General features: G+C 44.2%; 1 protein-coding gene across 4 annotated transcripts; it reads left to right on the plus strand.

Moving 5' to 3' along the window:
- Nucleotides 1-1,369: 1,369 nt before the first annotated feature.
- LOC126541912 (RUS family member 1) lies at nt 1,370-10,983 on the plus strand. Of its 4 annotated transcripts, XM_050188880.3 has the most exons (8): nt 1,370-1,816; nt 2,074-2,151; nt 2,278-2,392; nt 4,414-4,459; nt 4,763-4,795; nt 5,041-5,146; nt 6,201-6,373; nt 9,602-10,983. In XM_050188880.3, exons 1-8 carry the CDS (start codon nt 1,679-1,681, stop codon nt 10,305-10,307), a joined length of 1,395 nt encoding a protein of 464 aa, XP_050044837.1. In that variant the 5' UTR covers nt 1,370-1,678; the 3' UTR covers nt 10,308-10,983. The 4 variants fall into 4 exon arrangements, with proteins under 4 accessions (XP_050044837.1, XP_050044845.1, XP_054932324.1 ...); XM_050188888.3 differs by lacking the exon at nt 4,414-4,459 and having other exon boundaries at nt 1,732-1,816; XM_055076349.2 differs by lacking the exons at nt 1,370-1,816; nt 4,414-4,459 and adding an exon at nt 1,898-1,985.
- The last annotated feature ends 1,849 nt before the right edge of the window (nt 10,984-12,832 follow it).

The raw sequence follows: 12,832 nt of genomic DNA on the forward strand, positions 1-12,832 counted from the left end.
GTTTTCAGGCTCTTGGGTACGCGTCCCTGCGGCGAGTGTCGGCGTTGTACCTCGTAACCGAGCGAAGGATGAAAGCGAACGCGGAGCGCAGCGGGAGATGATAGACAGCGATAGTGAGGAGGAGGGTGCAGCGGTACAATGAGGTGGAAAGCGTGAGAAAACTGTAGAGCCATGTCGAGCTAGGCAATAAGGCCTGTGCGGAGACGATGGCTACGAGATGGCGCCAGAGTAGCGCGCGTCGTGTGTAATGTACACCCTTTGAGGTGTATATTTGCCACACAACGATAATCGTCAGCCGTCTTGCGTTTCCTTGAAAATGCTGCGCTCGCTGCCTTCCTGTCGAGAATGCTCTGTCATGCTGATAACGCGCCGCATGCCGTTCGTGACTTGGAAGTACCGGACTCGCAGCTTTAAAGAAAGGAAATGTGGTCGAGACAGATGACGTTTATTGTGTGGCAAGGTACGACCCAAAGGGTGTAAATTTAAGAGTAGAAACAAAGCACTGCAGGAGCTATATGGCGGCTACTGTGAATCGCGTCACCCACGCGCTACCTCTCGCGATCTCTCGATAAGAAAGGCAGTCGCGCCCACGACCGTGGTCGCGCCACACTTCGCTCCGTTAATTTGCAATGTGCTGCACGTGACAGATTGCCCGCTCCCGCTAACAGGTCGCGAAATGAAAGCACGAGCTCCGCCCAAATTCTCCATTAGGGAGTATCGTAATCATCGGTGAAATTTTTTGTGTTCCCCATTTTAGTTCACCAGGCTCGTTTTCCACGTGAGTAAGTATAACAGCTGTGTCACACGTTCATTTGCGATTGTGATGGAGATCGATGCGGATCGAAATTCTCGGCCGCGGTTGGCGCCCTCCGGCAGCTTGATCTTTAGAGAGCGAACTCTAATGAAGCTGTATTATGGAGACGAACGACAATTAAACCACTTTAGCAGCATTATTCCGGATTTGTTAAGATTATAGGAGAGTGCTTATTGTCAGGATAAAGCTTAGTTGCAGTCATAGATTTAATATAACCAATACTAATCCTATGGTTACATTGTTAAATGACATTTGAAGCTTCGCAGGAGCCAGCAGAAATCAAAAATAACAGGTCGAATGTGCCACAGGGCAGGCACTATGCTGCGTTGAATGCCGATCGAGTATATTAGATTCAAGCCAACGAAAATTAATGAATTATACATCAGGTAATTTTTCAGTAGTAAAGAGAAAGGGTGAAATTTATGAGACATGTTAGAAGTGTACTCATTAATGTGCTTGTGGCCTCCAAGCTTATCGCCGAAACATTACCGCGCAGGTTTCGGAGGCCATGTGCTGCTCGTATTTTTGCTGGGCTCTTGCTTGTTTGGAACTGACTGCGCCATGCTGCAGCTGGCGTACCTAGCGCTGACGCGTTCTGTTTGGCCGTGTTTCGCCTGCCCTCTCTGTTAACGGGTTTAGACTATTCATGCTGTCGGCGTCATAGAGTTTCCTACAAAAAATTTATGGTCGGCGTAATGTGCAAAACGGCGAAGACCTTGATCGCAGCTGTCAATCATTCGAGTGGCCACTAGCAGCCGTCGCTCTGACTCGCTCGCTTTGGTGGCTTTGGTTTGTTTGCACTGTGCGACAGCCGCTGAAACTGCTGAAACTGTAACGTGGCACGCCGGTTGTTCTCGCACTGCTATGAGTGGGAAACTGCTAGCACGGGAAACCTGCGGGTCCGAGATTCAGCAATCTTACGTCAAGTTCGAGAGCAGCGATAAGCTGTACGTCGTGAAACGATGGCCTCGCAAGTGGTCATCGCTGAGAGCGTTGTTCAGCGTGAGTGATCACCCTTTTCTGCGCGTGCGCCCATCGTTATCGTTCCAGACATATCGCCGCTAGATTTTGACGGCCGATCGTGGTTACGTTTATCTCTCAAGTTGGTCACCGCGCACATGCATTACGCACCAACTGAATTTGCCTTTCTGTGAGGGTGAAAGCTTTGCCGGTATATATAAGCGCGCTGTGTAGTGCTGAAAATGAATGCGTCAGTGTAGCGTGAGTAACCAGTTGTAACCATTTTTATCACGCTGCAGGAAGTATTTCTCCCTGTTGGATATCCGGACAGCGTGAGCCGTGATTACGCACAGTACCAGATATGGGACAGCATCCAAGTAAGTTTTGTCATGCAATTTTGAGACTCCGCCTCTTCCGCGTGCAGACCGTTTAATTTCACACGATCATTCCCAGCTTGCACAACTTCACACCATTTTTCAGTTTGCATTGGCTTATTTGTGTAGGCTTTCGCCAGCAGTATTACGGGAACGCTCGCTACCCAGTCCGTGCTCGCGGGCGTTGGAGTTGGGGACCAAGGTGCATCTGTGTTAGCTGCAACAACCACTTGGATACTCAAAGGTGAGCGCGCACTGATATAGTGAAAAGCACAGCGTTTATTTTGTCCTACCGCTGGCCAAAGTGAAAAGAACGTAGGCTTATACACTGCGGCCGTTGCATACACGAAAAAATAATTACTTCGGCAGCGCCGTCAATCAGTACGAAATTCACCAGCTCATTATCTGCCGCTGTATTTGGCTACTGTGTACAAACATCAAAAATTGGCGTGCGTTGTTAAGGTGTCGTAATTTTATACTGCTGCTATGCAAAGATGATTCTTTAGAAAGGTTTATGTTAGGTGGTTGAATTCAAAACGGGCCTCTTTAATCTGGCTTCTCTTCTGGACAATGTGGTGACTCGCACAAGGATGGGGCCGCGCAGCAGTTGTGACGATTGCGTCATCTCTAGCTGGTCATGTTAGCTTGGTGTAGGGATACTTGCAGATAAATGGGTTTCCATTGCAGTGCTGCACCTATTACTGTAGTGGTCTGAGCGTCTCATTTACGGAACTGACTGGAAGTGGCCTCTTGAAAAGAGGTTCATTTAGTATGCAGCATGCCATGATGAGACAGTGCAATGACTATTTGTACAATACAAGCTGTTTCGTAGCGAGATATTGTCATGGTGCAAAGACTGATACGACTTTAGTTGCTGTGAGCTGCAGGACCGGCTATGGTTGCAAGATCCATTTTACAACTAATTCCATATTGTCATCACTGTGGCAGAGCCTGTCAGTTGCTGCGGTTCCTTTTGGGTAATAAGTGGCAGTTATCTTTACAAAACACCCTGGCCACAGGATAGAGTTCTGGCTTGCTTCTTTTTCTTGTGGGTTTCAAGAAACCTTGCCAAGTTGGTGGATGTTCATATTTCATAAAACAAAAAGAGTGCTTTAACAAAGATGAGGATGCCGAGAGGTACATTTACACACGAGCACTGACACTCGCTAGGAGGTTATTAGCAAGCGCACAAATTGTATACAAACACTGGACTACTTGGCAAAGAGGTTTTACCCGGCTGGCTTTGTCGTGCATGCATGGATTTTCATTTTCTTCTTAAGAGTCGGCGCCCATGTGTGAACCCACCTTTCTCTGTCCTTGTTTTTGTTTGTGCTGCTTTTTGTCAAGTTTGCTTGATATGACAGCGAGGAATAGACCTCTAATGATATGTCATGTCTTTGCCACAAACGCATCGGAAACACCAGTACACTCATAGTGTTTCAGTAGCTGTGATGTTCTGCTTCCAAGTATGAGGTTGCATGTTTCACTCTTGCCCACCTTGATTTCATTCTGATGTGGGCAGAATGCAAAAGTGCTTGTGCATCATGCTCGGGGTTTGCAGTGGTGCCACGTTTTCTTCTGTTGTGAGGGGGAGAGCACGATTTTTGTTGGAGATGCATGACATCCATCCCTTGCCAATCCATGGGGCTAGGATGGTGGCGATCGGGGGGGGGGGGGGGGCACAGCAGTAGATATTGAGGGGGGGGGGGGGTCTGCTGGCCACCCTTGCATGGTTGCACGTAACCCTCGGGTGGTCAAAATTAATTTGTAGCCCTCCACTGCGGTCTCTTGTAGCCCCAATGTGTATTTAGATGTTACATTCGGTCGGTGAGTCAAAAACAAAACCTACAGTGTGCTCAACTAACTTTTAGGAGATCGCCACTCTGCCTGCACCCTTTAACAACCTACATTTGGAGATTAAAAAAAAAAAAACTAGGTCAAAAAGATTGCTATTTAAATTCTGCAGCACTGCTACTCTTTTATCATTTAAAAGATATGGCACAACTACAAGATATATATATATATTTTTATTCGTTAATGAGTGTTGCGTACTTCTGAGATGTTTCATGGTGCTTTGAGTTTATGGGCTTCAGTTTGCACCCTGCTGCTGTTGTGCTGGGAACAATGTTGTTTTAATTTTATTTAGTTTATGTTAAAGTATTCGTGATGCATGTCAATTTTACTGGCCCAATATAGTTTTTCTAGCTGCTGTTTTGGTGGCTTGGAGTAATTTATGGCTGCACTTATCTCTTGCTCATCTTTTAGATGGCACAGGCATGACGGGGCGGATCCTTTTTGCCTGGTTTCAAGGGTATGTTGTTGATGTCACGTACTGTTGACCACAAGACATATGGGACACGGGTCACTCAACAAACGTGAATTTCTCCTATGTTAAAAAGCATGGTGCTTCTAATTTTATCGATCACTGGCTCAGTCGTAAGGACTGCTACAGATTGAAGCATTACATTCGAGCCTATGCGCCAGGATTAGTGGGAATTCGGCTTTTTCACAGCTCCTGTGTCCCGCAAGCTTTTGTGGCCGTCTCTACATTGATTCCTTAGCAAGTGTTTCTTTTGTCGGTTCATTTCCACTATTCTATCCATTTTCTTCACAGCTCAAACCTCGACTATGACTCCAAGAAGTGGAGGTGAGTGCCTTATAGCAATCCCCTCATGTTCTAATTATTTTATTTGCATTTGCTGTCTTTATCTTGACACCTTTTGTGAGGTGAGCAGTATTAAACCTTGTCATTAGAGACTGGTGAATGTGGTAAGAGAATTTTTGTTGTCTTATACCATAAGAAATGTTGTTACCATTCCTGCCATTTTTATTTGGCTCCTATGGATTGCCTAGGAACTGATAATGCATTGTTTGCGATTGTCTTGTTTGTAGGCTGTTTGCTGACATACTGAACGACATCGCCATATTCCTGGAGCTCATGTGCCATTATTTTAAGGGATACGTGACCGTAGTGCTTTGTGTATCCAGCATTGCAAAGGTATGTCCCGTAGTGCATAGCCACGAAAAATCTTGCTACACTGCCCTTTGCAAAACTTGGGTGTATCGCATTGCCAGCACAGCTGCTTGTCATGCATCATGGCTGTTAATAAGAGGCTTGAGTTGTACTAATATCAGGCCAAGTGTGGTAGAATTGTTGCGTCAGAAAAGTTTGAATTTAAATGATACTGACTTGAAATCTTCGATTTGTCCTTTTTGTTGTTAATGAGCCTCCTCATTATCTAAACGTTATAATATATGTACTGGCAATAATTTACCATGATGTAGTTGTTTCTACGAACCAGTTTTGGTACTCGAGTAGTGATCGTGTCGTGATGTTGTGGTACACTGTCTCGCTGCGTTCCTGTAATCGCCATGACTGTTGCACATGCAGCCAGAGGAAATATGCACAGATGTCTTATTCATTATGAGAAACGTCGTAGCTATCATCATTACTACACAAAGTCATCAAATTTTGCTTTGTGTCATGACATTCCAATAATGTTGACGTCAGCGCTGGCATATTGAGATAAATTTAGTATCAAATTAATATATCAGTGCATTAAACCAAGGTAAGCCTCTTCCCACCTCTATGCACATATCGGAGGTTGATGCCTTCTCGCTTTCCATGATGCTCTCATCTTTCATCTCTCGTACGTTCTGAAAGTTAGATGGCTGAACATAAAGGCACTAAAGCCATGATTTTAGGGGGGCTTAAAGAAAGAAAAAGGGGGAACTGGGTACATATTGTTACGGGGATGTTGCGAGTATAGAAAAACTATATTTACAATATATATATACAGGATGAGTCAGAATAGTTAAGATGGCTGACCACCAACAACACGCAGCTGCCAGCGTATCCGATCTTCTTCCTCTCTCTTCTTTCATCCTTCCATAACAATATCTTCAAAATAGGTCAAGGCACGATTTCACAAATGCTGTGAATGGAAGCTGTTCGCTTTGCAAGACGTGCATCTTGTGCACATTTGAGGATTTGTGAACGATTCAATGCAGGGTGCCATTCTGTATGGTTTTGTTCTGTTCTCTGCATCCAGTCCATTGTGGGTGTAGCTGGAGGAGCAACTCGAGCGGCGCTCACTCAGCACCAGGCTCGCAGAAACAACATGGCCGACGTGAGTGCCAAGGACGGCAGCCAGGAGACCCTGGTCAACCTTGCTGCTTTCCTCTTCAGCCTCCTCCTACTTAGGATTGTTGCTGGGAACCCATGGTTCGTATGAGTGCCGAGTTGCCTCTTCACTCCACGTAGTTGTTATGGGCTAGTCCACTATCGAACAACACTAAATGTGTATCCACTGAAAGCCGACAGGAACCGTGTGTTGGCGAGTAGAGTTCTTTGGGAATGCTGTGCAAGTCGCCGCAAAGCAAAGTTCAAAACCAGCATTGCCCACTCGCTAAGCTATCATCCAAGCAGCGCTCTGATGTACTTTAAAGGGACACTAAAGAGAGAAATAATTAGAGCTGTGTTAAGTAAATTTCCTCTCTACATTAGCAAAAAAAAAAGCAATTGCCATGAGAAGAGGCCTGCTAAACCAGAAAGGTGCAAAAAAAAGTCGTGAGCCATTCCACTCTGTGAAGGTGTAAGAGCAGTGAAGCTGTTTAGTACATGGCACAGAGGTGATGCAGAATTTTGAACAAAGGTACGAACACATTTATTGTCTTGATCGGTGGTCATCGTAACAAATGTTATGCACACACATTTATTTGTATGCATTTGCGTGGATATGTATATATATATATATATATTATATTGGCATTTCATTTTTTGCTTTGTTACGGTTGGGGGGGTACGCGCCATTGCTTATGATGATAGTTTTTGTTGACACACAATAAAAATGCACGGAAGCCTAGCCATAAACAGCTTCGCTGTAGACCAGATGTGTGGCAATGCCACCTCTCGGTTACTGCACCAGCTCACTTTTGCATCATGAATTTTGACAGCACCTGCTCGGGCCCTTATCAGTAAAGATGGCTTCCACTGCATTCCAAAAAGACCCAAAGACTGAACTTAACGAGGGCCAAGCTTGGCAAGCTTTAGGTGCGCAATGTGTTGCAACATTCCAAACACACACACAAAAAAACTTCTTCGAAATCCGTGACGTTTGTGACATGCCAACACTGGGTATCGGCACGAAATTAAGAAATGGAGCTTTTTCGATCAGTTCGATCCGGTTGAAAGTTCTGGTCAGCAAACGTGCATATCTATGGCCTAAACTAACATTATTTACATCTTAAAGATTGCCTTTGCTGGATAACTTGACCTTGATCGAACAACATGCACATGCTTGATCCCTATGGTGACCCCATTAGCAGTCCCTTTAGTGGTAGCACCTGTCTTGGCGGAGCTTATGAGACAGTGAATACTACATTGAAAACGTGTCATTTCCTATCGAAAATGTCTATTTTTGGCCTACCCTAGGAACATTTTAAAGCAATAACTGTAGCTCGCAATGTCAGAATATGGTATGTGCCCGATCCCACTGCTCTAACGGCAAACTCTAAAGGCAAACTAAATATACAATAAAGTACCAGTAGCTGACTGGTGAATGTTGCATATCGTTTCAAACTGTATGCTATAAAGAAAGAAAAAAAAATATTTGTTGCACTGTTATTTTTGTTCACATTAGCCCATATGAACAAAATTGTGGGACTACTTCCAGCAGCAGTGGAAGAGGCGTGCTTTGGTTTCGTAGCCAAGAAAAGTTGTCCGCAAGTATAGACCCTTACCGATTTTCCTTGCTAAAGAACTGCTTCAGTTTCTACTTTAATAGCATTAATGTTGTTTCTACATTAGTTTTCTGCTTTGGACATAGAAAGCTAGCACGCATTTAATTCTGGAGCATGTCGGATTCGAGCACATAATACCAAATGAATCGGCAGTGTGTTTTGGAATTTTTCCTTCATCTTGTTAAGTTCGAACTGCTGGATAATTAGATCAATTTCGACGGTCCCGTCGGGGTCGAATTAACGGATGTCGGCTGTAATCGACCCATTCCCACGAAATTATTGCAGATATCTTTTAAATATTTTATCAGCTTAAACTGATTAGTGTTTTCTTTAAGTGTTCCTTTAATCCATTGTAGTGCAGTCGCAATGCAGATAGTCTTCTGTGTACCCTGCTTGGTATGCAGTAGACGTTCGCTAGTTCAACTGCAGCACATTCGATTTTTTGGTTACTTTGATCCTGACTGATGGTCCCTGCCAGTGCCTAAACATGTAAATGGGCGAAACATTTTTGTTATTGCAGTCTTGCAATTGGCTCTCACTACATAACCTTAAGCAGACCAAATGTGCCCTACCCCAATGGTGACCCCAATGGCTGCAGTGCATCTTTGCTATGCAAGGGGACAGTGAATGCATAAACAAACGTTATTTTCTACCAGAAAAAATTTTTTTTCAGGCCTGCCGTCAGTACACTTTGAACAGTAAATTGTAGTTCATTCCGAGTTATTAGTGTGTTTACCCAATTTCAATGCACTCCTGTCATTTGGACGAAAATTTGTCTGAAAATTGCACCTTGCAATCGGATACGAAACCGCAAGCACCTACTATCGGAGCTGGCACCAGCACCATTGTCAGCACAAGATTGTGACAGAACGAGTTCTTGCACAGGATGGCACCAATGATGTGCTGCCTTCAGTGTGATTGTGAAAGCTCATACACAAGATGTTGTTTGATGTGTTAGTGGCGGTAGTCTTCTCACGTTTTTGGGGTTCCAGAGAATTTTGTGCGTTGCAGGATAAACTAGTGAAGTATGTAGTCTCGGCATGGGCAACCATATTTAAGATTGGTGCACAGTGGCTCAATATGTTCGGAATATCAAACACGTAATGTACTGTGCGGATGACATGTGGTCCATAGACAGTGATAACATGCTACCTCAGAATAGCATCAATGAACATTAAATTTTCGTTCTGTGAAGTTAAATTCCACTGGTTTCAATTTGTCTGGTTGCCAGCACATCTTGTTAAAATGGATGCATGTTTAGATTTCTACTTTATTTAGGAGCTGTAATGTCATCTTTATGTTCGTATTCTAATTTCAACCCATAAAAACTGAGTGTGCAATATAAATGTCATGTTACAGACAGGCTTCATTAACATCACATGTGCACTGTGTTTGGTATTTTTCCTTTGTTTGTTTGTGTATATAAATGTGAGTATAGTTACCTTCTAGTTGACTTGGTCATAGCAAGAAAGGTAAAACTTGGTTCAAATTAGCCAACATTACAGTTCAAAGGAAGCATTTAATATGTGTGATGCCTTTTGGCACATTTGCAGACAGACGAATCAAAAGGAGTTGGAATTAACCGGCGTGACAACAGTGGAAGTCGGTTGTACATACTGTATGCACAGATTGAAAGCCATGCACTTGAAGCAAGGGTACCGGAGTCTGCGTTTAATATTTGTGCCCTCTCTTGCTTCGCTTTGTCTTCTAGGTTTCTCTACAGCATATTTATTTCTTTCACGCTCCTGCACATCTATGCGAACTACCGTGCTGTGTCCTGCGTCGTGATGGAGACCTTCAACCGATCTCGTTATGCCGTTGTGGTCAGGCGTTTCTTGGAAATGGCCGGAGACATTGCGCCTGTCGGCTGGGTTAATGCCCACGAGTCGGTGTGGATTCAGTGTGGCAAACCATTTGTCAGCATCAACCTTGGTGTGCCTTTGTCCTCGATCGCACCCACTTCAAAAGAGCTTCAGTGCAGAGTTCAAGATGCTGTCGGCGACCAGAAAGCAGCACCTGCGTACCTGCTTGCAGTCGTACGAGACTCATCGCGGCACTACAACATCAACATAGTGCTTTCAAATGAGAGCACAGTGAAAGACCAGATGGAGGCCATGTTTCATGCATTTCTGCTCGAGTCTATTCTGCTGAAGCTGAGGGTTAGCACGGACCATCCGTGGGCAGCAGACATCGCGGAGGTGGAGAACACCGCAGAAGACTTTTCCAGTGACGACCACAGGTTGTGCCGGTCTTCGAGGGCCATGGTGAACAAGTGCTTTCCGCTGCTCTGGAAAGCGCTTGAAAGCTCAGAGTGGCAGATTGACCGAGCTCTTTTTGGGGCCACAGAATGGAGGGTGACTTGGTGTGAGGACGAGACGGTGTCGCCAGGTGACACTTCACATTCCAAGCAGATGTGAGTGTCTGGGCATAGCACCTTTCTTTTTTCTGTACTGGTTGTGAAAAGGCATGTTTCCCATTCTGCCCTTGTTGTGATTGATAATGTGCCACGTGTGGCAGCCAGACCACAACCTTTTATACTGTGACCGTTTTTACAAACGCCAAGGACCATTTTATGTGAACTGTGCACTATTTATCCTTTTTTTTTAATGTATCAAACATGACACTATGCAGCTATGGTTTCTGCATAATTGCTACATTGGCTGAAAGCAGTGTTCAGGGAAGTTGTTCATATCACTTTGGGATAACTAGATTTTAGATCTTGGGGTTTTTTTGGCACCTGCCATCAATGTGGCGTCAGCCGTCATTTTATAGGCGTGTCGGAAACATGTGCTTAGCACAGTGTTATGATCGGCAGTGTGCCATATGCTTGCTGTGTGGTGTTCACACTTTTGGTACCTGCCGAGTCAGCTATGGTGTCAGCCTTGCTGCACTTGCTGTGCTATGGACATGCTGTTACTACTAACAGGGCCATGTGTGGGTAATATAAGTATGCCTGTGTGATGGAACGCAAGCAAGTCAGTTGGGTAAGTGCCCTTACTTACTGTTACAGGAGTATATTTAGATTTAGTTGCCTACAGTGTCATACTTTGATCACCTGGAATCTTTATGAAATGAATAAACCTTTGTTCTAAATGGTGTTGTGTTTTTCTTAGCTTTGGTTTGGCATGAAATGACTGCACGATGCGCACGACCTCTGAAGACAGTTATGGTTGCCATCCGTGGTTTATACCGTGGCAGCGCTACAATCCTATGCCACACATATTGTTAATTTTCTTGACTTCTGGATCAGAGGCACTCCTCTGGTAATACCTCCAAGTACTCTCTATAGTTGTATACACCAAGATGACACCTTAAAAGCAGCACTAATGAAGATAATGTTGAAACAAAATGCAATGTACTTGTAAAGTGTATTGTGTCCAAAATAATGCACAGGCTATGTATGGAAGACACGAGTTTTGGGGGGAGCAGGCTTCGGAATAATTTCGACCACATAGGTTTGTTTAACATGCAACTAAATCTACAAGGGTTGAACACTGAGCTCATTAGTACATTACAAGAATACTTGGGAAGAGCGTGAGATGACTGGACAAGACCAGACTTCCATATTCTTGTCCGGTCTTTTCAAGCAGTAACTAAATTTAAGTTACAAGCACTTTTATATTCTGCCCTAATTGTAATGCAGCTGTGGAAATTGGGAATTGAACCTGCAATCTTGTGGTCAGCTTCAGAATGCCATAACCACCGAGCTACCGTAGCAGCTAGTCGCAATATGTAGCTGTCCATGTTGCATAGCAAATTCACCTTTTTCATTTTGAATGGAAATGTTTTGCACTAGGCAGATATTTCAAGCGACTGGAATTATCTATGCACCTGAAGTGTTTTTGAGAAATTGGGCCTGCTATTCATATGTGTGGAAATGGCAAAACTTGTCGAAAAATTTAATGTTCTTAACATGTCTTGCTGCTAAGATACAACAGATCTATTGGAAAAAAATTTCATCAACTCAATATGTAATTGTTGTTGAACATGTACACTCGTGTCACTGCTTCTACCTCATACCTTGCTTATGACCACAACCGCCTCTGTCTGAATTTGAGGAAACAATGGGGGTAGTATAACCACATAAGCCCATATCATGTCTAGCTGTACAACCTTGCATCTTTAGGGGCTTGTCCACAAAAGGCAATTGTCATTCATCTTACCTGCCTTTTCTTTCTTTAAAGGGCCCCTAAACCACGTCCAATAACTAAAATTATATGCTCTTGCTTTTCCTGGGATTTTGCAGTCTCCCTATGTTGTCACACCAACAGCATCACAACATCACTAGGGCAAAAGCTGTGAACTGATCCATATACAGAAGATATTGCTTGCAATCTGTTTGATAGCACACCTTTGCCGTGCAGTTGCATGCCCACTCTTGTGTTCTCACTTGCATGTTGTGTGCAATCGGCTGATCTCGCCTAGTGCAGTGTGTTTTGCACTGTGCGTGTGGTTACAACAGCATGTAGCCTGTTAAGTCTAGAGTCCTGTTAAGTGAAAGTTGATGCTACTTTCGAACACACACACACAGATGCACGCACAAGCTTTCTCATGGCTAAGTCTCCTGGCTAAATGTGCTGCTTGAGGTAAGACAGACTGGTCAGGAACAAGAAGCACGGCCATGGTGAAGCATGTGTCATACCAACTAACCTCCTGCTAGCCTTGCTAACAAAAAGAGCAACATGACTTTTGGTACTGGCTTATTGTCTACGTGCCTCCTAGAGAAGTATGCAGTAAGGAGGAGAAACCACTCGTGGGGAGTGAGGGTAGTAAAGGTGAGAGGAAATTGCTCGCTCATCTTCGAGCTTGGAAGAGTCTGGAGACTCTTTGACACTGCGTGCCTCACACTTTCAGGTCACAAACACATGCATGTATTGGCATGAAGCAATGTTCTTGACAGAAAGCTTAAGTGCAGTGTGCTAAATGAAATGCACACAAGACA

Source organism: Dermacentor andersoni, chromosome 3 (genome assembly GCF_023375885.2).
Source record: "Dermacentor andersoni chromosome 3, qqDerAnde1_hic_scaffold, whole genome shotgun sequence".
Lineage (NCBI taxonomy): Eukaryota > Metazoa > Arthropoda > Arachnida > Ixodida > Ixodidae > Dermacentor > Dermacentor andersoni.